Raw genomic sequence first — 23,481 nt, forward strand, 5'->3', positions numbered from 1 at the left:
GTATATGTATATTTATATTTACCGAGGTAAATATATGACCTCCCTTCCCTTTATCAAGATCACTAAATGTCCTAAAGTTTTGTTTGTTTTAAACAAACTGAAGGGCATAATCGGGAGCAGTAAAGGATAAACTGTCCGATCTAGAATGATGTGACAACGCAATTTTGTGAAGGTGAGTTCCTCACAGAATACAAGGTAGGTAGGGAATATTGCCAGTTTAAAATGGACTCCCCATGAGAATTAACATTTGTCTTTGGAAGATGTGTGTTCATCCCCTGAAGAGAGTGCCATTAGTATCTCCCACATACTAGGCCGCATCCTAGGCTCTGGGACAACAGTGGGGAGTTAAGACAGGGTTTCTGCTCTCATGGACCCTACCTTCCTCTGGAGGAGGACAGGCATCAAACACATAAACACAACTCAATAAACAAGTGATATCATATAGTGGTCAGTGCCAGGAGAAAATCACAATGGAGTGTTATACTAGAAAATGAGTAGAAGTAGGGTCGCCAGGCTTAGCAAATAAAAATACAGGCAACCAAATTCAGTTTGAATTTCAGATAAATGACTAATTCTTCTTATTATTATTTCAGTATAAATATGCCCCATGTGCTATTTGGACCATACTTTTCCGAAACAAACAAACAAACAAACAAACAAAAACTATTGCTTATCTGAGATTCAAATTGAGCTCAGTCTCCTGTATTTTATCTGACAACTCTACCCAGGACACTCCTTATATGGGGAGGTTGGGGGAAGGCCTTGGTGGGAATGTGATACTGACCTCCAGCCAGAAATAAGCTACCAAACGAGCCTGAAAGCAGAAACAGGTGTGTGTGCCTGGTAGCTAGAGTGTGTGTACAAATCACATTGTTGAGCTGTCGTGACGGTCAGAATGGACCAAGAGAACCCTTCCCCACAGGTACCAGAGACCTAGGACAGTAGTCTTCCCCTTCCCCACAGTCTGACTTTCCGTGGTTTCAGTTATCTACAGTCCACAGTGGTCCAGAAGCAGATGATTCACCTTCTGACACACAGTCAAAAGGTCAACAACAGCTTAATGCTAGGTTACCACACCTTCACCTCATCAGGTAAGTGTTCCATCATCTCCCATCATCACATGAAGGGTGACTACAGTACAGTAAGAGAGAGAGAGAGAGAGAAACCATATTCACATCATTTTTAATACAGTCTATTGTTAAAATTGTTCTATTTTATTTTTGGTTACTGTTGACAATCTCTTACTATGCCTATTTAATAAACTAGAGTTTATCCTAGGTATGTACAGGAAAAAACAGTATATAAAGGGTTTCAGGCATCCACTTGGGGTCTTGGAATGCTCTCCCATGGATAAGGTGGGGAGGCTACTGTCTATGGGAAACATGCTAATGGAGGCAGGGAGATGGACTGTGGAGGGAAGCTGGACCCTGGAGCAAACTAGACTGTGTGCTAGGCAGGGTTTGGAGTTGCCTGTGTGATATATTAAAAGATGCTTACAGGAAAGGGTAGAGGGAGGAGTAGGCGGCATGAGAGAAATGCATGAAATCGAGGTCGGGAAAACTGACTTAGAAATGGAGGCTCTTGGGCACCTGGGTGGCTCAGTGGGTTAAAACCTCTGTCTCCAGCCCAGGTCGTGATCCCAGGGTCCTGGGATTGGGCCCCGCATCGGGCTCTCTGCTCAACAGGGAGCCTGCTTCCCCCTCTCTCTCTGCCTGCCTGTCTGCCTACTTGTGATCTCTGTCTAATAAATAAAAAAAATCTAAAAAAAAAAAAAAAAAGAAAGAAAGAAAGAAAGAAATGGAGGCTCTGCCACTGAGGGCTCCTTAGGAAGGTTTTAAGATTTTAACTGATCTCCTTCTAGCATCAAGAAAGCCCTACAGGGTACAACTTTAAGTTTACTCCCTTTACAATATAATTCCTTTTTTAAATTGTTTTAATTCTTTAAACATGTAGGGGAAAGGAGAAAATGGAATATGCAGAGCCAGACATAGCAGTTTTGGAAAAAGGGAAAAGACAACTACTGAAGGGGAAGCCCAGGCCATCCATTGCGAACCTCAGAGTGGCCCACGGTACTGGGTGGGAGTCCCCTGAGCAGGCCAGGGAGCTTAAGGGACCAGCACAAAATGCTGTATGTGATGTATGTGTACGCAAAAAATACATATACACTTTGTGCGTGTATCCATTTATGTGTATATACATGTATGGGTCTTGAATGGTATAGATTTAGAGCTACTCCTCCGCAAATTTGCAAGTTTTACTTAAGAGCATGTTTTGGAGACCCCTCTGGATCAGTATACACAAATCTATTTACTTCATTCTCTTCAACTCCTCCCGTGTATGCCATCATTTAGAGACACTCTCCTTTTAGCAACCTGCAGGGAATGAGCTCTGGGGTCATTACCAGTGTTTTGCCCTTAAGGCTGCTAAGACCATGGTTCTCAAAACCGTGCTGGCTGCTGTACACACACAGCAGTATCATAGGACATTTTTAAATGCCGAAGGAAGCAATATCTGTCAAAGCAACATCTGTCAAACACCACTCAAGCCACTACTACAATACTATTAAATTCGTGTATAACTACATTTTTGTTTTTTTAAGATTTTATTTATTTATTTGAGAGAGAGACACACACACACACACACACACACACACACACAGTGAGAGAGGGAACACAAGCAGGGATGTGGGGGGAGTGGGAGAGGGAGAAGCAGACCTCCCCCCTCACCCCCAAGCAGGGAACCTGATGCAGGGCTCTATCCCAGGACCCTGGGATCATGACCTGGGCTGAAGGCAGATGCTTAACGACTGAGCCACCTAGGTGCCCTGGATCTAATTACTTAATAAACAGACTGTTAGATATTTTTTTCTCCCTGGGGTCACCACAAAAAAACTACTGAGACCCTAGAAGTGCCCTGATCCAAGAAGGTTTGAGAATCTCTGTGCTAAGAACAACCTTCAGTGGGCCGAGCGGTGTACAGCATCTCGGGAGCAAGGTTCTAAGAAATGGCTTGTTGTTGCTCTTTAATTAAATTGAACCCATATTAAAAAGAAATACTTTTAATCTATCTTTACATCTTCTTTTTTCTTGAAAACATTTTACAAACTTATTCCCAACAAATCATCAGCCAGATTTTCATATTTCTGCTAAACAGTCATGTTTGATACATCTCATTGCGAGCTGGTACATCTCATGTAATTTTTATTCCTTGGAATTCTTAACTGCTATGACATGTATATGATTGCAGATATTATCATTTAAAAATACATTTACTTCAGCTACTTCTTGGCAGAAGAAATGCAGAATTCTGTGCCTCTGGATTTTTGTGTTACAAAAGTTCAAATGAATGAATGGATTTGCCATTAAGTCATATTCTTGTTATGTAACACACCAGTAGAGTTTAGTAATGATGAACATAATTTCAATAGGCTTATGAAATTGCTGGATTTCAAAACAAAATTCTATTGTCGGTGCTTCATTTCATCTGCTGAGAGATAGGTGTCCTGGGCCTTCCCCAGAAGTTGAGAAAATGCCAGGAGGTTACTATGAGGGGTTTAAAAGGAAAGGCACCCACTCAAGTTCTCTGTCAGACTTTCGATTTTTAACTATACGTCCCCAAATATTTTAAAATCCGCTGAATGCTATGATTTACGGAATCATTACAGAATATCGTTTGCTAATGAATCTAAGGACAAGGACTCCCTAAACTATGTTACAAGATGTTCTTCCAGTAGTTTCAATGGCTTGTTAATTACACCCGTTGCACAAGAGTCATGGGCATTAAAGAGGCGAGTCTACCCTGCTGTTTTTAGTATCACCATCATTCCTGCCACTGCTTTCTCAAGGACTTTCAGTAAATGCTTGTCAAATGACTAGTTTAGCTGGAATTTAATCATTATTTTAAAATCACCTATTAGTGTCAGCCTTAATGCTTCTATCACTAAACATGAAATAATAATACTTATTATCTATTTCCCGAGACTCTGTATAATAAGGTTAGTATTATAATTTGCTGAATATTATGCTTGATAAAATAATTGTGAAAATGTTTTATCATAGCATTCCTCCGACTCAAGCACTCCAGAAGGGCAATCTCAGAAGAGTATCTTCCTGTGACAGATTTGAAAACAGATTTTCCCAAAAAAAACTCATCTACTCACATGACATTTATCTTCTTTTTAAAATCAGAGTTATGAATAAAACCAAAAGGACTAGAAAGTAAGCTCTAAAAAATAAACAAGATGATTGTGCGAGACTTAAGTGACTTTCTGATTTTAAAATCATCCAGATCCAAAATAAGTGATAAGTTATTTAAGTTAAGCATACTTAAACCAAAGTGATGACTGCTGAAGTTTCTAGGTATACAGAAATGAGCTGTAAACTTAGACCTAGTGCCCCCAAAAGGGAAACAGTCTTTTACCTGGCTACTCAAACATTCTGCGTTTATGTGAATTACCTGTGAACTCTGTGAACTTGTTAAGTTATAAGCAAAGTGTCACTGTGCTGTGTCCAAGATAGAATCATAATGGGCCTGTCACGCAGACTCCACCCTGAGTTTCAAGCAGCTTGCGACAGACCCGAGATCCCTGTCAAAATGTGACCCATATCACATGCTCCATCTGCTCCGATACAGAAGGACAATTCCAATTGTGATACTAGTATTCAGTTTTAAGGAGTATCTTTATAATGTAAAATATATCATGACGTAATATGCATATAAAATACACAAATAAAATATACTAATACATATATATAATATTTGGAGTTGTCAATTTCTGTACTGCAGGGAGAAAGGTTGCTTTAAATCACTGAGACATATATACTATTCAAAAGAATTATGATATTAAATACGGTAAAATTTTGACCCATTGCAGTCAAAAGCAACACTCAAAATCTGCCCAAGGCCTCCATCATTGGGATTGGAAGACAGGATACCAAGGCCTTTGAGGAAAGGTTTATTTGTTATTACTCAGTGACTATTCTAACCGACCATGGAGGGAGATTTCTTCCTGTCTGACCTTCCCTGGGTCTGCTACAGAATGACTAAGGCAGAAGAATTAAGAAAAAAGACAGAATTCAGAAAGCCAACTAGAAATTAACCTTGTCGCTTGCCAATTCCTACTCTTAATGGAGAAGAGAACCATTTAGCTGCTTCTTTCAAAATCTAGTGGTCTCTGGGGCACTTGGGTGGCTCAGTCAAGTAAGCAGCTCACTCCTGATTTCTGCTCAGATCATGATCTCGGGGTCCTGAGATGAGGCCTGGGGTGAGGCTCCATGCTCAATGTGGAGTCTACTTGAGATTCTCTCTCTCCCTCTCCCTCAACAACACACTTACAACCACTCTGTACCCAGATGACTATTCTGTTTGTCACTTTCAGTAGTCAATAAATTACATGAGATATTCAACACTGTATTATAAAGTTGGCTTTGTATTAGGTGATTTTGCCCAACTGTGGGCCAATGGAAGAGTTCCGATGTTAAGGAAGGCTAGTCTAAGTTATGATGTTCAGTAGGTTAGGTGTATTCGGTGCATTTTCAACTGATGGTATTTCAACTTTGGATGGGTTTATTGGTAGGTGACTTCACTGTAAGCTCAAGAAGACCCTACGATGAGTTCTGTGGTGATAGGAAATAGGAATTGGAGGTATGGAGGCTCATAAATAAATGTGTGTGTATACATATAACACATATATATATATACAGATATACACATATATCTATATATACATGGAGAGAGAGAGGAGAAATAGAGGGATGTGTAGGTATATGTATAAATTTCCTCTTTCCACTAGACTTGCCCAGAAGCAGGAGTATCTATCCCAGCAGGGCATACCTTGTACCCATCTTGATCTTAGTTTCTAGATCTAGTTTAGGAGTCACTCAACTAAAAGAGACAAGGCTTTTTGGTGAGATGGCAGATCCCAGGGCTCGTATAAGAACAAGATGAGCTTGGGTCATCTGACTGTGCCCAAAAGTAAGAATGATGGCTACAGGTCAAAAGGACCCAGAATCCAGCCTGAAGGGTCACCTACTAGTCAAATCTGGAATAAGTTGAACATTAAAATAAATAATGATAGGACCTAATTGACCTCATTGAATAAAAAAGGAATTCATGGGGGCGCCTGGGTGGCTCAGTCAGTTAAGTGCCCAAATCTTGATTTTTGCACAGGTTGTGATCTCAGGGTTTTGAGATGAAGCCCAGAGTTGGGCTCCGCACTGGGCATGCAGCCTGCCTAAGATTCTCTCTCTCCCTCTGCCTTTCCCCCCACTACTCTCTCTCCCTCTCTCTCAAAAAAAAAAAAAAAAAAAAAAGAAAGAAAGAAAGAAGAAAAAAAGAATTCAGGAGTCCTCAATGATACAGATAAACAGGGAGAAAAGAAAGCTCTTCCTTAAAAAAAAAAAAAAAAAAAGAAAACAAGCTCTTCCTTATAGTTTAATACCAAGTAATGTAAAAGGAATAAAGAAATTAGAAAATCACTATTTCTTTTCTTTTTTAAAAAGATTTTTATTTCTTTATTTATTTGACAGAGAGCTAGAAAATGTGAAAGTACAAGCAGAGGGAATGGCAGTGGGAGAGGAAGAAGCAGGCTTCCCACTGAGCGAGGAGCCAGATGTGGGGCTCCATCCCAGGACCCTGTGATCATGACCTGAGCCGAAGGCAGAGGTTTAACCAACTGTGTGACCTAGGCACCCTGAAAATCAACATCTCTCAACCAATACAGTGATAATCAGGTAAGAAATAGCAACAGCTATTATTACTTTTATTATTATTAGTTATCATTCCACAAGGATGCTAAAACTAATCAGTGGATTAGAGGAACAGGATTTTACAGTCTTAAAATTTCTCCCCATCTAATAATTACTAATTCCCAAATATAAAAAACATCATACCTTTATAGTAGAGAAACCTCAGAGACAACATCTTATTTAAGTGATCAAAGTTAACATCTCCAGTAATGAAAAAAATTGACACCACGTGCCATATGATTAGACGCAAGAAAAAGAGCAAAGCATCACTTTTGTGAGACTTTGTTCAAAAAAATGCATGACCTGTATATAATTATGAAGAAACATTAGATAAACCCAAATGGAGGGACAACCTCCAAAAACTGGCCTTTAATCTTCAAAAATGATATGGCCGAGGAAGTCAAGAAAAGGGGTGCCTAAGGGGCACTTGGGTGACTCAGTGGGATAAAGCCTCTGCCTTCTGCTCTGGTCATGATCCCAGGGTCCTGGGATGGAGCTCCAAGCTCCGTATCTGGCTCTCTGCTTAGCAGGGAGCCTGCTTCCTCCTCTCTCTCCGCCTGCCTCCCTACCTACTTGTGATCTCTGTCAAATAAATAAATAAAATCTTAAAAGAAAAAAAGAAAGGAGAAAAATTAAAGGGGTGCCTAAGTGGCTCAATCGGTTAAGCATCTGCCTCTGGCTCAGGTCATGATCCCAGGGTCCAGGAATCGAGTCCCACATCAGGCTCCGTGCTCAGTGGGGAGTCTGCTTCTCCCTCTCTCTCTGCCTGCTGCTCCCCCTGCCTGTGCACGCTCACTCTCTCTCTCTCTCTCTGTTAAATAAATAAGTAAAGTCTTAAAAGAAAAAAAAGTTAAAAACAAATAAGTCAAGAAAGAAGGAATTGTTTCAGAAAAAATGAGATAACCAGGTACCACAATTAATCCTGGATTCCATCCCATGTCATAAAGGACATTACTGAGACAACTGGCCAACCTAGCATGAAGTCTCTGGGATAAGAATGCACAGAAATACTTATTCATCTTTTTTAGTTCAATTCTTGTAACTTTTCTCCAAATTTAAAACTGTTCCAAAATTAAAAGTAAAAAAATAAAACAAAAAGTATTTAAAGTGTTCTTCCTTGATGATGAATGAATATCCTGAAAGTTAAGTTCATATAAGAAATTATCTGATACATTTGCATAACCAAATTTAAATACTGAACACATAGTAAGTAGTGAGTCACCAATGCCTCACCTGTAAATTACTGGTATTGTTATTATTAGTACTTAACATTCATTAGCACCCACGTTGCTGTCCATAATACAGCAAAAGTAATGGTTCCCTCAAAGAGTTGTTCTAGAAAATACACACTTACATATACACAGGCGCATATCCAAATGCAATGTTTATACAAAGATGGAGGGCCATGGGCCAGCTCTCACAAAGACAAAACTAGACCCAGCCTATTCCTCTCCCTTTTGCTTCAGGTTAAAAGACGTGCAAATCCAGGTGTTCACACATTACCAGATGACTGCTGTGTAGTTTGAAAGGAATGACAATGACATCCTGTTTGCGGTCATGGCCAATTTGGTATTACACTACACCTGTGAAACCTGAGGCCGACACCATTTCGGCAAGGCTGTATAATTAAAGTGGTAACATGTATTACTTAGAAATATTAGTGACTTCCAAGATGTGACAGAAGCCCTTTGTCCACCTGACTTTCAATTACAAACGGAGTCAGAGAAACATAAGAAAGGCAGAGCCTGTGGTTGGCTGCTTGCTGCTCCTCCTTTGGAATCAGACCTCCCAGAACATTCCTCTCTGCAGTAGGAAGCAAACTTTTACTGCTGCCTCTTGAAAAATCTCTTTAATTATCTCATGTTTAATTTGCGTCACAATCTACCCATCCCTCTCGCAACACTGAGTTTTAAATAAACATTTGCTTATTAGTGTAGGGACCACAGATTGCCATATGCAGAATGGTACGGATCTAAATAACATCAGATTGGAGAGAATTCTAGCTCATTCACACCACTGAACAATCTCTGAAAACTACGTTAATTGACAGAATGTCAGGGATTGCAAAGATCTTCCACACAAACCCTATTATATCTGGGCCACTTCAAAGATTTTATTGCTAAACTAATAATAATAACAATAATATATTACTTACTAAGGGCAGGACAAGATTCCAAATACTTAACATGTCATGATTATTTTAATCCTTATAACAACTCCAAAAGGGCATAGTGTTGGTGTCTGATTTTACAGTTGATAATATTGTGGCCAGAGAGGTTAAGCAATCTGTCCAAAGGTAGACAGCTGAGAAATGGTAAAACCCACATCTAGACGAGTCAGTTTGGTTCCAGAACCTAAGCTCTTACAAGGTATCACCACCACCATTTTGGTCTAACTTTTTCTATTCTGTCAGGTCTGGAATTCTAGTATTTCAAATCCAGGGGATTAAATCAGTCACTCCAGGATCTGCGGGCCTCCATTTATTGCTCAACATATGTAAGCTAGACTTTAGTGATCTCAAGAATTTAAGGTATATTAGAGATGGAACTGAAACTTTAATCTAGTAAGTATAAATGGCAGATACTAGGGCATAGATTAATGAGTAGAACATTAATAGCCATTTTATTTTAAGACAAATGACAAAAGCTCTGCTTCCTTACACCCCCCTAATCTATGTCCAGGCTTGTGAGCACATACAAAGCCCAGTATACAGTGAAACAGGTGAATTAAGCATTTGATGTGCCGAAAACCATCCCAGAGTAAGAATATCATAGTACCGAGGAAACATCAAGTTAAAGAAAGAATCTGGAGTCCAGGAAGCAAATTTCTCTGATCCTTTAAAAAAAAAAAACATATTTAGATTAGATAATCAAAATTGCAAAGCACTAAATTTAATGTCTTATATCCTTCTTAAAATTCTCGGGTATGTGTGTATCTACATGAGTGTCGTGTGTGTGTGTGTGTGTGTGTGTGTGTGTGTGTGTGTGTGTGTGATAACATTAAATCTGTTTATGTATAAATAGAAAGGATTCCTATTCTAAAATACTACTAACAATCATGCTGGCCAATGTTAAACCTCTCAGGAAACAAATCTCCAAACATCTCTGAAAAAAAGCTCCAGGCAAGCAACTCTGGTACCTGTGAGCATCAACAGCAATGAAGATATTAACTTTTTCTAATAATTTCAGTTTTAGCCAAGTTTTGTCTGCAGCAGCAACAGAAGACGAATGCTGCTACAGCAAATACAGTCTGAGGCAGAATCCAAGTCGGTAACAAAACCAGGGCTCTCCCTCCTGAAGTTCAGGAGGCCGATGCCCAACCTGTCACTCCGTCTGGACAGAACAAGCTCCTTAGCCCCCTCGAGCCTCTTGCTCTCTGATAAAATGCCATGACCAAAACTACTTACTTAGGTGAAAGGACTGCATGGCTTTTTTTAGGTTCCAGATCTAGACATAAAAGAAACAGGATCTGAGGAAAAAGAATCTAACCTTGATTTGTTGCATGGCCTTCAGGGCCCAAGAGAGCAAGATAAAAGCAAGACCCAAGCTAGTAACTCGAGTTCAGGACAGGATGATAACAGTGGAAATGGAGATAAAAGGCAATTTCAGGGACATTTTAAGGGAAGAGATGACAAAATAATAATTTTAACCATCATCCTAAAATAGGAATCAGATGCCATCAAACCCTTGAATATTTCCTTATTGCTACTGGAGTCAATTTTACTGTTTTTACTTCTTTCAGACCAACCTCCCACTTCAGACAAACTGGAAAAGCTAGGTAATTTGTGTTTTTAAATCTATCCGAAGGGATCTGAGGGCTGCAGAGACAGTAAGGATTTGGGAGAAAGAGCCAGAAGAAAAAGGAAGCCCAGAGAGATGGACTGTTGCTAGCTGCCAGCAACAGAAGTCAATTCTTTCTGGAGGATGACAGCCTACGGAGCCTCAAATATCACTGAAGTTTTATTTATGATGTATGGCGGTCAGGAAAAAAACAGAAATGTAGTTGGGCAAAAATAATTAAAAAACACAAGATAGACTCACAGATCACCAGATGCTGGTGTTATCGGACATGCATGAATTGAGGAAAACTACAAATCCCAACCAAAAGAGATACAAAGAAAATTACCCCTAGACACATAGTCAAATTGCAAAATTTGAACACCAAGAAAAACCTTATAAGTGGCCAGAGAATAAAAGACATACTACTCTCATATAAGCAAAACAATTATGTTAACAACTGACCTCCCAACAATAAGAAGACAACAGAATGACATGCTTTTTAAATTTTTATTTTTAAAAGATTTTTTTATTTTTAAGTAATCTCTGCACCCAGTGTGGGTCTCGAACTTACAACCCCAAGATCAAGAGTCACATGCTCCACCAGCTAAGCCAGCCAGGTACCCCTAGAATGACATATTTGCTTTAAAGTGCTAAAAACAATAAGAACCAACTTAAAATTCTATACACAGTAAAAATATCCTTTAAAAATAAAAGCAAAATATGTATGTTCAGAAACCAAACTTGGAAGGATTTGTTGTCAGTGGATCACATTAGAGAAAATAATAAAAGAAGTTCTTCAGGCAGAAGGAAAATGATCCCAGATGATACCTCAAGAGATTCAAGAAAAAGCAGAGAGCAGAAAGAATAAGAATGCAATAAATAGCTATGCTTAGAAGCTCTTCATTGTCTATGAAATACACGACAGTAATAGCCTCTCTATTACAAAGGAAGTAAATGCAGTTAAAAGTCCTTTATGTTTTTGTATTGTCCACAAAGTAGAAGTGGCAAAAGTGCTAATTTATATTGGACCTCACTAAATCAAGGATGTATGGTTTTTTTTTTTATAAAGAACTTTTTTTTTTTTTAAGGATTTTATTTATTTATTTGGCAGACAGAGATTATAAGTAGGCAGAGAGGCATTCAGAGAGAGGAGGAAGCAGGCTCCCTGCTGAGCAGAGAGCCCGATGCAGGGCTCGATCCCAGGACCCTGGGATCATGACCTGAGCCGAAAGCAGAGGCTTTAATCCACTGAGCCACCCAGGCGCCCCAAGGATGTATGTTTTAATTATGGCTTCAAAAAAAGACTTGCAGAAAAATCTGCAATTAGAAAAAGAATAAAATACTCAAATCAAAAGGGAGGGAGGGAAAAAGTCATTAAAAAGAAACAGAAATGGTCAAACAAATGGAAAAATACGATGGTAGATTTCAACACAAATACTAATTTGTATTTAATATACAAAGATTAAATAAAAGCCAACTATTCGCACTAAAAACACAGTTGTCAAACCTGATAAAAATGTCTTACCCTGCTTGTCCAACTTCATATGCTGCCATTCTCTCCTTTTCTCAGTAATTCTGACCAGACTAGTTTCTCTCAGTTATCAGCTCCATTTAGTGATTGCCCTTTGGGTCTAATGTTCCCTCTGCCTGAAATGCTTTTCCTTCTAGTCTTCCCATAGCATTTGGGACAGGCCAGAAAAACCTTCTCAAAGGACTGTGTCAAACAAAGTCTTTCCTACTGTTGTCCCTTCCTCAGCTCTTTGTTTCCTTCATAGCACTTTCCACATTTTATCTTTGTTTTTTTATTACAATTTGTCTGTCTCCCACATCAGCCCTAAGCTTCATTCACTTGCTCCTTGTGCAGATAGGCGAGCGATTAGAAGGTGCCCCTGCTGCCCAGGGTTTTAAGAGCTAGAGATAACAACAATGGTTACGTTCCCAACCCTGCTGGAGCTTACTTTCTATGCAGGAGACCGAAATCATACCATCTCAGCTTTGCTTACTGCTGTCTTCCAAACACCTGGCGGCAGGAGGCAGTCATTCAAATGCTTCTTGAGTGAATGTCGGATGTATGTGCCCAGTATCATTCCAGATAACTTACAAGCCTTTCAGAATATAACCCTGTAAGAGAGGTAGGATCACCATTTTAAGGTGAGAAGGCTGCCACTCAGGAAAATTAAGTAACGTTCCTCCAGTCACATAGCTAAAGTATGTCACAAGTATGATTAGAACTCTCTCTGTAAAATTTGAAACAAACACCAGTTTTCAGCCTGGGGAGTTGCTGACAGACTGACCGAGCAACGGGAACGAACCATCTTTGTCTAGTGAACTGAGAGACTGAAAGTGTTTATTAATCAAATGTGTCAGGGGTTTGGTTATTTAGGTGTTGTTACTACAATACACCTGTGATTCTTCCTGATCATACCTGTTAGTCTCAAAATAATTGGCTGCGAAATGATCATTGAAATCTGTGATATGCAAAGTTCCCATAAGGATTACAGAAAACCAACACCGTAGGCACGAGTTAATACCTTACCTCTAAGTCTCTAACTGGTCTCTATCTTTTCTGAGATGAGGAAGACTACTTTTAAATTTCTAGGATTCCTTTTATCTCTCAGCATAAAGTATATATATGGTCCATGAAGGAAAAGTGTTTACTCCATATATTACCTTTCCCCTGGGCTCTTTCAGATTACCCTTAGCAGTCAGATCTGAGACATTCCTAAGTCACACGAAGTTCTGAGTTTGATTATTTTGACATCAATGTCAAGTCAATAGAAAATCCCACAATACAGAAAAAAAAAAAAAAAGAGGGAGGATCTAAGACACCTAGGTCATTGCTCACCTGGCCAGCTCTATTTATGATCTCTTTATTCCTGCCACTAAATGTACCATCCCTCTGTCATCCCCAACAAAGCAATTATCTGGCTGTTGGAGGAGTGTTAAAAAGCTAGTAAATAAATTACTGGCTCCATCCCCTATTGATTCACAATGCCAGAGGTAGAGTCTAGGGAGTTTTAAAAGCTCCTTAAGCCATTCTGAAGTATAGCCAGTTTCATAAAATGTTGTTCTAGGAAACAAAAAAATTTTTTTTTGTTACTGACCTATTCAGGGTATCCCAGATAGATAGATGATGGATTAAGGGACAAAAGTATTTCTCATTTTAATATTTAAAAAAAAAATTCATTGGCCCACTAGATACCCATGGCTTCCAAACATGTGCTGTTGGGTTATTCCATTTTTGTATTAAAATGGCAACAAATGACCATTCATATTCATGCTGGCATCATATAGAGCAGGGATAGAAAGGCAAGAGTCCTTTTTCAACCACAGACTGTTCTACGGCAGATGTCTTCCAATGCAAAAAACTCTTAAAAACTTTAATTGGGGAAGTCTAAACATTGAGTGGATATTTGATTGTTTGAGGAGAAGTATTTTCTTTTACATATGATGATATTGAGATCGTTTTTAAGAAGAGTGCTTATTAGGGCAACTGGTTGGCTCAGTCGGTTAAGTGCCCGACTCTTGATTTCGGCTCAGGTGATGAACTCAGGGTTGTGACATGAAGCCCCATCTCGGGTTCCATGCCGGGTGTGGACCCTGCTTAAGATTCTTTCCCTGCCTCTCCTCCTGCACCTTGCCCCACCATGGGCAAAAAAAAAAAAAGCTTATCTTTTAGAGACACACATCAAAATGTATATAAATAAAATGGAGTTTTTAGGACTTCAAAATATTACGGGGGATGGGGGAGAAGAAAGGTGGCAGAGAAGGCAGTAGGTGGGAATGCAGAGTAAAGGGGATTGGCCAAGAGCTGGTAATTACTGAAACCAGATGAGCGTATTTGGGTGTTCATGATGCTATTCTACTTTCATATAAGTCTGAGATTTGTCATAATAAAAGGTTAAGATTTTTATTTAAAACTAGAGCATCGTTGAAATGAATCAACCTTAGCATCTCTCTTCAACCACCCATTTTTAGAATGCTACACTGCTATTCTCAGCTTTAGCATACAGTGAAGAAGCAAAGCTCCCTTCTCTTGTATATACATCCCATGTATAAAATAAATATATAAGATATGACACATAAAAGATGGTGTTTCTGATGGCTTGATTAGAGTTCATTCAACTAGGTTTTCCTGGATGCTCCTATAAATCAAACATATTTTTGAAAAAGCATTTTTAAAAAGGCCTGAATCTTATGATATTGGAATTATTTATCTTAATTCAATTTTTTTTTAGCGTAAGGGATTGATTTTCTGTTAACTCAATAGTTACCTTTAATGAAAATCAGAATCACCTGATAGGCCCAATCCCAAACTTTTATACTCATATCTCTAGTACATAGCCTGAGAATCTGCCTTTCTAGTAAGTTTCTTGGTAATGCTAATAGTTCTGGTTCAGGGACCACATTTTGAGAATCACGGTGTTAACCTATACCAGTTTCAGTCACTTAGAGGAGCACACACGTGCGCAAATGCACACGCACACACACACACACACACACACACACGGCTGTACTACCTGTTAGTCGTCAAACAGGAAGGGAAGGGGTGGGGACAATGATCCAGATAATAACTTCTATTTTGGCACTGTTTTAATTTCTTCCTTATTACAGACTCAGAGAAGAGAGGGCCAAAGAAAGTATGGGTTTATTTTGGCTAATAACCCAGGATTTTCCACTCAACTCCTTTATAATCCCACATCTAATGTGGGTAATCTCAGCTTTAGCAAAACATACGCAGAACACATAAAATCCTGACCCCAAACCGAAAGTAACTGGAAAACAACACAACACACGTATCCGTCCCTCCAACACAAATCACCACCATCTACCAGATGTGCCCACAAATACTGGCAAGTTTCCACTGAAGAGTCAGCGTACAGACCCCAACTCATCATTGCATAAAATCTGCAAACTGGTAACAATCTTGAGGTATTCTGAACCACAATGTACACAGTTCCAGATTTTTTAATTTCTGCAGTGAAGTGTTCTATTTGTGTCTATACCAAAAAATAATCATGTTTTTAAATTTTGTATCTTAAAAGGGAAGGTGAGACAATATTGTGCTAAAACAGACTGTGCTTTAGAAATTTAAGGAAATGACCCAGACTTCAAGAGAATTTGGTACATTTCATCCTTCCCAAGTTCCACCAAGCTCCCGTTTTGCGCCTTGCTGCAGGAAAGCTTACACAACAAAGTCAGAGCTTTTTGTGTCACAAATATTCCCCTCCAAAGTAAGTTTACTTTAAATATATATTAAATATACAAATATATGTTAAATATATTAAAAATATATTTAAATATATGTCAAAAAATATTCTAGACATTAATAACAAAGATCCATTAAGTGTTTACTATGTGGCGGGTATTCCCTAAATATCATACATTGTTTCATTTAAGACTTAGTAAATTAAACCCACATAGTAGGCATAGGCTTCAGTTTACCAGTGAAGAAACTAAGGCTGAGGGAAAAGAAATCGTCCCAAGCGAAAGTAGTACATGATGGAGCTAAGGTTCAAATTTAAATTTTTCTAGCTATTACCAACTGCCTCTCAACACCTATGGATCCATACTTGTTAACGGTAATAGCTACCTTTTATTGAGTTCTTATGATATACTTGGTGAGGCACTAAATAGTTCACATTACTTCACTCCATACCCTCAATATTCTATATGACAAGCTTCATCTTCCCAGGAGGGCATTCACATTTTTTAAAAAAATTTTATTTATTTATTTGACAGACAGAGATCATAAGTAGGCAGAGAGGCAGGCAGAGAGAGGGGGGGAAGCAGGCTCCCTGCTGAGTAGAGAGCCCAATGTGGGGCTCCATCCCAAGACCCTGAGATCATGACCTGAGCCAAAGGCAGAGGCTTTAACCCACTGAGCCACTCAGGTGCCCCAGGGCATTCACATTTTGAGAAGTTTCAAATAACAAGCCAAAAGGTCACAGGTGTATAGCTGGAGAGCCAGAATTTGAACACTAATCTGACTCCAAAGCTCCAGCTGTTTTTAGCCAATACATGTATCCTCCTAAACTAGCCTCCCTTGTAGGCATTCATAGGTTTTTAATTCGCATACACAGATTTAACACATATTTCAGCTGTGGTTTGTTGGGACTATTATGTTTATCATATATTTTAATATTTTTACAATTATTAGTTTACCATGCTTTAAAGATTTGAGAGAATGTACCCGCACACTTGAGCAGGGGGGCAGGGAAGGGGGTAGAGGGGAGGAGGACAGAATCTCAAGCAGACTCCCCACTGAGCACAGAGCCCAACAGGGAACTTGATCTCACAACCCTGAGATCATGACCTGAGCCAAAACCAAGAATCAAAAGCCCAGCCAACTGAGCCACTCAGGCACCCTGTTCATATAAACTTTCAACACCCCAATCTTCCACAAAATTTGCAACTAAATATGATCTCCAAATTAGGATGCTCTCACTCTACTCTTGGCTGATTCTTAGAAACTAAGTGTACACTTAGTATTATAAATTCTTAATTGTGGTAAAATATACAAAAAACTTACAATTTTTAACTACTTTTGAATATATAACTCAGTGGCATTAAGTACATTCACAATGTTATACAAGCATCACTACTATCCATTTAAGAATCTTCTACTGAATTTAAGCCTTAAATGTAAAATTTCAACTTCAAATGATATATTCAAAATTCCAAGGTTTATTTAGTTAAATGTTGACTGTTACATCACCAAAAGTTGAAAAAAAAAAAATGTTTGTCTTTTGTGATCACTCAAGAAACCACTGTGTTTATATTACTGATTACTGAAATTTTTGTATTAAGTAGGACCTTGAAACACTCTACCAAAGACCTCCTTCCAGGTCAGTATGAATAATTAATCGGACACTGTTTAAGTGTCAAATGCCTTGTACAAACATACATTCTAAGTCTGGGTCTTTCCCTCTGTTCAAAAACCATCATGCTTCTACAGGCTAGTAGTTCTCTACATCCACTTATTACTAGTAACTTCGCTTTTCAGCTTCCAAGGATTTATTCATTTTTCCATTATTAATGAACATATGCTGTCTACACAAACTTTTTTCCTAAGTGCTTATAATCCATTTAGGAGTAAGTCTAGACATCATAATTAACTTATCTTTGATAGTAATTTGACCAGTAATCTGGACCATGATTAATATTGAGTATTAAACCAAATAACCTCAAATTCAAAAAATATTTTAGAAATATACTTTAGAAACAGTGTACCTTAGCACTGTCTTAACTCTTCAGGGTGTATTTTGGGAAGACTCCTTAGTGGAGTGGAAATTATGACCAGTTTTGGAGTTGAAAATGTGTTTTATAAATCAAAGCTAGTATTATATTCATGCCATTTTTGTTTTTGTAGTTGTGCACTAAATATGAAACAGGTAACATGAATTTGCTTATCAAATTCTTAGGCTACGAAATAAGGATCAACACACTTGAAACTCCCAAGAGATGGTTAAAACAGTACGATTTTATACAGCAAGTATTTAAGAAGTACAGGTGGGCTAAACATCTAAATCCATTCATTGATTTTTTTTCAGCAAGCTTTATTAATCCACAACAGATCTAGTGATACTGAGAATATATACCATGATTTCATTTAGTGAAAGGTTAAAAAAAAAAAAAAAAAACGTTCTTGCAAAAATCGACCTTTGGTGCCTCTGTCACACTTGAGGAAAACCGAAACTTCTCTGGGACTATGTAACCATGTAACCCAGCTGTCACAGTTGTTTTTGCACACTTAAAAGCTTCAGCAAACGGAAATACATTAAAACTCAAAAGTCAAACACTGTTCTCCTAGTGCCTCCAGTATTTTATTGGTAGTTATTATCCACATTTTTATAAATATAAACATTCTAAGTGACTGTCACTAGTGCAGGTACATTTAACAATGAAAGCTCCACAGGAAGCTACTTCATTTTGTGTGTAACAAGAAAAATCAAGGTTCCAAAAACTGTACCACTGAAAACGAGAGAGAACCCCCAAAACAGAAAACCCCAAGTCAAAATAAAACCCTGCTAGCAAAGTGCAGTTCTTTTGGTTATCTTCAGAACAAACAGCTGTTGGCTTTACACATAGAATTATGCTGAGTTGCTTATATAGGATCACTGGAACTAAGTCCTTGCTTGTAGATAAGAATTAGGAAAGGGTTTTCCTCCTTTTAATTTAGAGGGCTTTTTGAATTCCAGTGTAAACAGCACCAGCGAATTTTCACAAAACATAGCTTTGCTACTTTCCCCTTCATTTTCTAGAATCCTAATTCTTATCTGCAGTACTGTATCATTTCTTCCTACCTTATAATCAGAACTGGACTGCCTACGTAACACTTCTGAGATTGTAAACAAAAACTTAAAGCTCAGAGCACTTATAGGACATCTCTTACATTCTCACTCCACAGTGCATCAGGTGTTGTTTATAAAGCTTCTGCTCCTCTCAAAACACTACAAAAATATATGAAACCACATCTGTGTTCAGCCAGCAAGGATCAATAAAACAAGTATTTTACAGTTGGAATACGTTAGAGACCATGTATTGGAACTGCATCCTCTTGACTGAATTCATCAATTGCTTTCTTCATAAATCCATATATACCAAGCATATGCGTTTATTAATCTACATGCCCTAATTTACTATATAAAAGAATTAAGTAAATTATTTTAGGTTCTTCAAGTGAAAGTGCTTCTGGTAATAAACTATTTCTAGAACAGCCCTAAATCCCCAAAAAAGGTGTTTTAAACCTGACCATGGAGAAGGATGCATAGCTACTTCTAAAAAGTAAAAAACTACACACCGAAACATGCATTGTCAGGAAAACGAATCCATGCACTTGAATATGCCCCAATACCTTATTTGTATTATTTTAAGTTAGACCAACTTAAACATTGTCTAGAATTAAGATATACCATTACATCATCTGATTCCAGAAAATGTCAAAATTCATTTGGCCAAAACTTAAAAAAGCAAACACTTCCTCCTTATCCCTTACTGGTTGGACCAATGTGATCAATATAACCGTGTATATATATTAATCTATCTTAACATTTCCATTCATTAGCATTTTATGTTAACATACAAAACCTTATATGCAATTTCCTGGAAAAGGCTTCCCCCAAAAGATGTAAGGACAAAACACTAGGCAGACACTCTTCAAAGTTTTATTTCACTAACTTCAGGTCAAATTTCCACAACTGTTTTCTGGTTTTCTGGTCAATTCGCTATCCATGCTTGGCTTCCTAGAATGGTAGTACCAAAATTTGTGGGGTAGGGATAAGAGACCATTTTAAGAAGCACTGCATTTACTCATCTTCCACAAGGCAAAAGAGTTGGGCATCTGATTGTTCAACAAAACAAAGCTTTATCAGCATCCAGGAGGGCAGGCGGGCAAACCAGGCTGTAGACACTCTTCCATTTGTCAACATCAGACCAGAGAAAACCTACTCCACACAGATATAAAAAGAATCGCCACTCATCTCTTCTTTTTCTGTTGCCGCAACATTTTTCTTCTTTTAATTATCATATCATGTAGTTTCTCAAGTCCTTCCTTCAGTCCATCTCCTATGATCGCACAGGTGGGCTGCAAATGCCAGGGAGTTGATGAGCTCAGTTCACCCATTGCTAACAATTTCTCAATTTCTGACAGAGACAGTGAGTTCCTCAGGTCTTGTTTGTTAGCAACTATAAGTACAGGGACTCCCTGATTTTCTGATATCCTGGTTATTTTATGAAGTTCAGTTTTGGCTTCTTCCATCCTTTCAACATCAACAGAGTCCACAACAAACACAATGCCATCTGTGCATCTGGTATAGGACTTCCACAGTGGCCTTAATTTCTCCTGGCCACCTACATCCCAGAAGTGAAAAGTGACCGTTTTAGAATTTCCCAAGGTTACCTTAATTTTTTCAGTGTTAAATCCTTTGGTAGGTACAGTATTTACAAATTCATTGAACTGCAGCCTATATAATACAGTCGTCTTTCCAGCACAGTCCAAACCCAGAATAACAATGTGAAAGGACTGAAATGAAGGCAGGCTGGATAGGATAGAAGTCTGGTCTGACAGTCCATTCCCCATTTCCAGGTGCAAGTTAAGTGATCCAAATTGAAATGCTTTCTTCTCACTGCTTTAGAACTTCTCTTCCTAGGGGATCCCAGCTACCAGAGTGCTGAGGGTGAAAATGAACAAGTTATTCTGGTGAAACAACGTACTACAACTGTTCTCCTCTCTTCCTGCTTAAATAAGCAAGACGGGGAACTTGAAAAATCCAACTTGCTTCAATAAACAAACCCAATGAGATAGGAAACATATGCAAACCAAGGCAACCAACAGAGTAATCCCTGTGATTGCAATTCTTTAACATTCGCGAAAACTGCAGTAACACGTACTACTCTACTTCTCTGGGTTCCCAAATCTCCAAGCCCTCATTCCGAAGACAACCTAGTCATTAGTATCTGGTCCAACTCGCAATAACCACAGAAATGCCTCTTTGGGCGCAAACCCCCTAACACATAATCCTATCTCAGGGATCTAATTCCACGTGCTTGAGAGCATACCCAAGGTCACTATTATCCCCCCCCGCCCCCCGGCTTCCCCCAAAATAGCACAATGCTCTCACCTCCGGAAGTGGAGTCTGGGTCCAAATGAGAAAGCATTTGGTGGGCCTTTTTTTACGCGGGGTCCTGGGGGAGAAACACTCCACGTCCGCTCCGCTTAGCTCTCCGCGCAGCTCTGGCAGTTGCTGGACTAGAAACCGTAAATTCAGAATCTGGCCACGCCCACTCCTCCCGGCCCACCCATGAGCCCAAATCCCATTGGTCACCCGCGCCAGCACGTCCAATTCACACCCGCCCCAGCGCCCTAATTGGCGAGAGTTAAATGCCGCTCCCAGTGCGGCCGAGCTGGGTTCTCTCTCGGTCCACAGGCACCACCTGTTGCCCTTAAGTTAGAAAACAAGACGCCCGCGGAGGGAGCCGAGCGGCCCCACCAGGTGAGGGAACGCGTAGGCCGCTCGATCAGGTCGCCGCCAGGGCGCTCTCGACGCCGGCCCCGGCGCACCTGCAGCGCGGCCCGCGGACGCCGCCGCGCGGCTCCCACATCCGGGGCCCGCGGTCACCGCCGGCGCGTTAACTCTTTGTCCGCTGGCCGGAGGGTGCTGGCTGTGGCCACGCCGGCTTCCTGGCGTGAATGATTCAATGTGGGACCCCCGCAGGGGCAGGCCCACTGTCTCCGCGCCACTATCCCCTCACGTCGCCCCCCTCGCACCCGGACGGCTCCTCTCCTCCGGCAGGGCGTGGCCACACCAGCTGCCTGCCCCGCGCGGCTCACCTGACTCACAGTCCTCCGTCGTCCGGACCCCTTGTTGCTCACAGCCCCTGGGGAGCACGGTGGTACCTGCCGGAAGGCACCCGTGAGGCCAGGCTGGCGGCCGGAGACGAGACGCGGCTTCTGGAGACGCCGGGGGTACGTCGCGCGCTAGGAAGCCTAACGGTGCTCTGCCGACAGCTCCCGGCGCCAGCCGCGGCCCCGCCCCCTTTCGGCGCTCGCGGGGCGCTGGCCAGAGGGGGGCGCGCGGGAGCCAGGTCTCCTAGCAACGTCAAAACAAGGTCACGTTCGAACTGGCCTAAGGGGGACGGGCAACCCGCGAGGTCGGGCGGGGCTTCCGGCTTCGGCCTCGGGAGCAGTAGCGGTCTCAGAGGCTTTCTCTAGCCCGGGGCGAGTGACACGCGGGTCCCGCCGGGTTCCACCGTCCCTGCCTGCCTCAGGGCGCCGCGCGGTGTCCCTCTGGGCGGTGGCCGGTGACGTAGGGTCAGATTTCAGAGGACACCAGACGGGTGGGCCCCTTATATAACGGGGTGACGTGGGCGTGCCTCAGTAGCGGCCCTAAGCGCCTGGGCCAGATTAATGCCTGAAATTCAGCTTCCTTTTGCAAAGCAAATAAATCCCCTCCCTCCCACAGGATCCCAGTAACAGCCCCGTGAGGTAGAAATATCCCCGTTGTACAAATGAAATAAACTAAAAGATGAGCTGTTTCTGCTGACCCAGGAAAATAAGTGGTGGCCCTGGAACTAGTCTACTAGTCACTGAATGCTTAATGCTTCCATTCAATAATTCTGACCCTAAATGTCACGTGTGCCTGACCCATAAATTTGCAAATACTTCTTGAACATTTAACAGTCAATGGGCACAATTCTATGTGCTTGGGGAAAGAATGGTGAGCAAATCGACATTGTCTTTGCTCTTGTAGAATACTGGTCTCATGGGAGAAAAAGAAAGTAACCAAATTGCCACGTGATAAATAAATTTAATTAAAACTGATGAGTGATAATTGGTACTTAAAACATAGGAGGAGGGATACTGGGAAAGTGTCAATCAACAAACATCTTTTTATGGTGGACTTGAAGATTGGAACATGGAAGAATTTATATGGTGTATTTTAAAAACATTGCCCTTTTTGTTTTATTTTTTGAACAAGATTTTATTTTATTTATTTAAAAAGATTTTTTTTTATTTACTTGAGGGAGAATGAGTGAGAGAGAGCATGAGAGAGGAGAAGGTCAGAGGGAGAAGCAGACTCCCCAAGGAGCTGGGAGCCCGATGCGGGACTCGATCCTGGAAGTCCGGGATCATGACCTGAGCCGAAGGCAGTCGCTCAACCAGCTGAGCCACCCAGGCGCTCCAAGATTTTATTTATTTTAGAAAGAGCACGATGGAGGGGCAAGGGAGAGGAAGAAACAGTCTCAAGCCAACTCTGTGAAGGGGAGCCAGAGGAAGGCCACCTCTCACCACCCTGAAATCAGGGCCCTGATCTGGAGACAAAATCAAGAGCCAGATGCTTAACCAACTGAGCCGTCCAGGCACCCCAAACATTGCACTTTTTAAATGCAGATTGATGGTTCCTCAGGAATTTTTAAATTTTTCTCAACATCGTTATTGCTAGTGATATTTACTG

At 40.4% G+C, this 23,481-nt stretch overlaps 1 protein-coding gene across 2 annotated transcripts; it reads right to left on the minus strand.

Moving 5' to 3' along the window:
• Window positions 1-18,067: 18,067 nt before the first annotated feature.
• On the minus strand, window positions 18,068-21,965 carry ARL4A (ADP ribosylation factor like GTPase 4A). 2 transcript variants are annotated; one of them, XM_032305190.1, is made up of 3 exons: window positions 21,858-21,965; window positions 21,148-21,270; window positions 18,068-20,697 (listed from the first exon to the last, which is right to left on the minus strand). In XM_032305190.1, exon 3 carries the CDS (start codon window positions 20,604-20,606, stop codon window positions 20,004-20,006), a length of 603 nt encoding a protein of 200 aa, XP_032161081.1. In that variant the 5' UTR covers window positions 20,607-20,697; window positions 21,148-21,270; window positions 21,858-21,965; the 3' UTR covers window positions 18,068-20,003. The 2 variants fall into 2 exon arrangements, with proteins under 2 accessions (XP_032161081.1, XP_032161080.1); XM_032305189.1 differs by having other exon boundaries at window positions 21,148-21,275; window positions 21,858-21,963.
• Window positions 21,966-23,481: the final 1,516 nt, after the last annotated feature.

The sequence above is a fragment of the Mustela erminea genome, chromosome 11, assembly GCF_009829155.1.
Source record: "Mustela erminea isolate mMusErm1 chromosome 11, mMusErm1.Pri, whole genome shotgun sequence".
Lineage (NCBI taxonomy): Eukaryota > Metazoa > Chordata > Mammalia > Carnivora > Mustelidae > Mustela > Mustela erminea.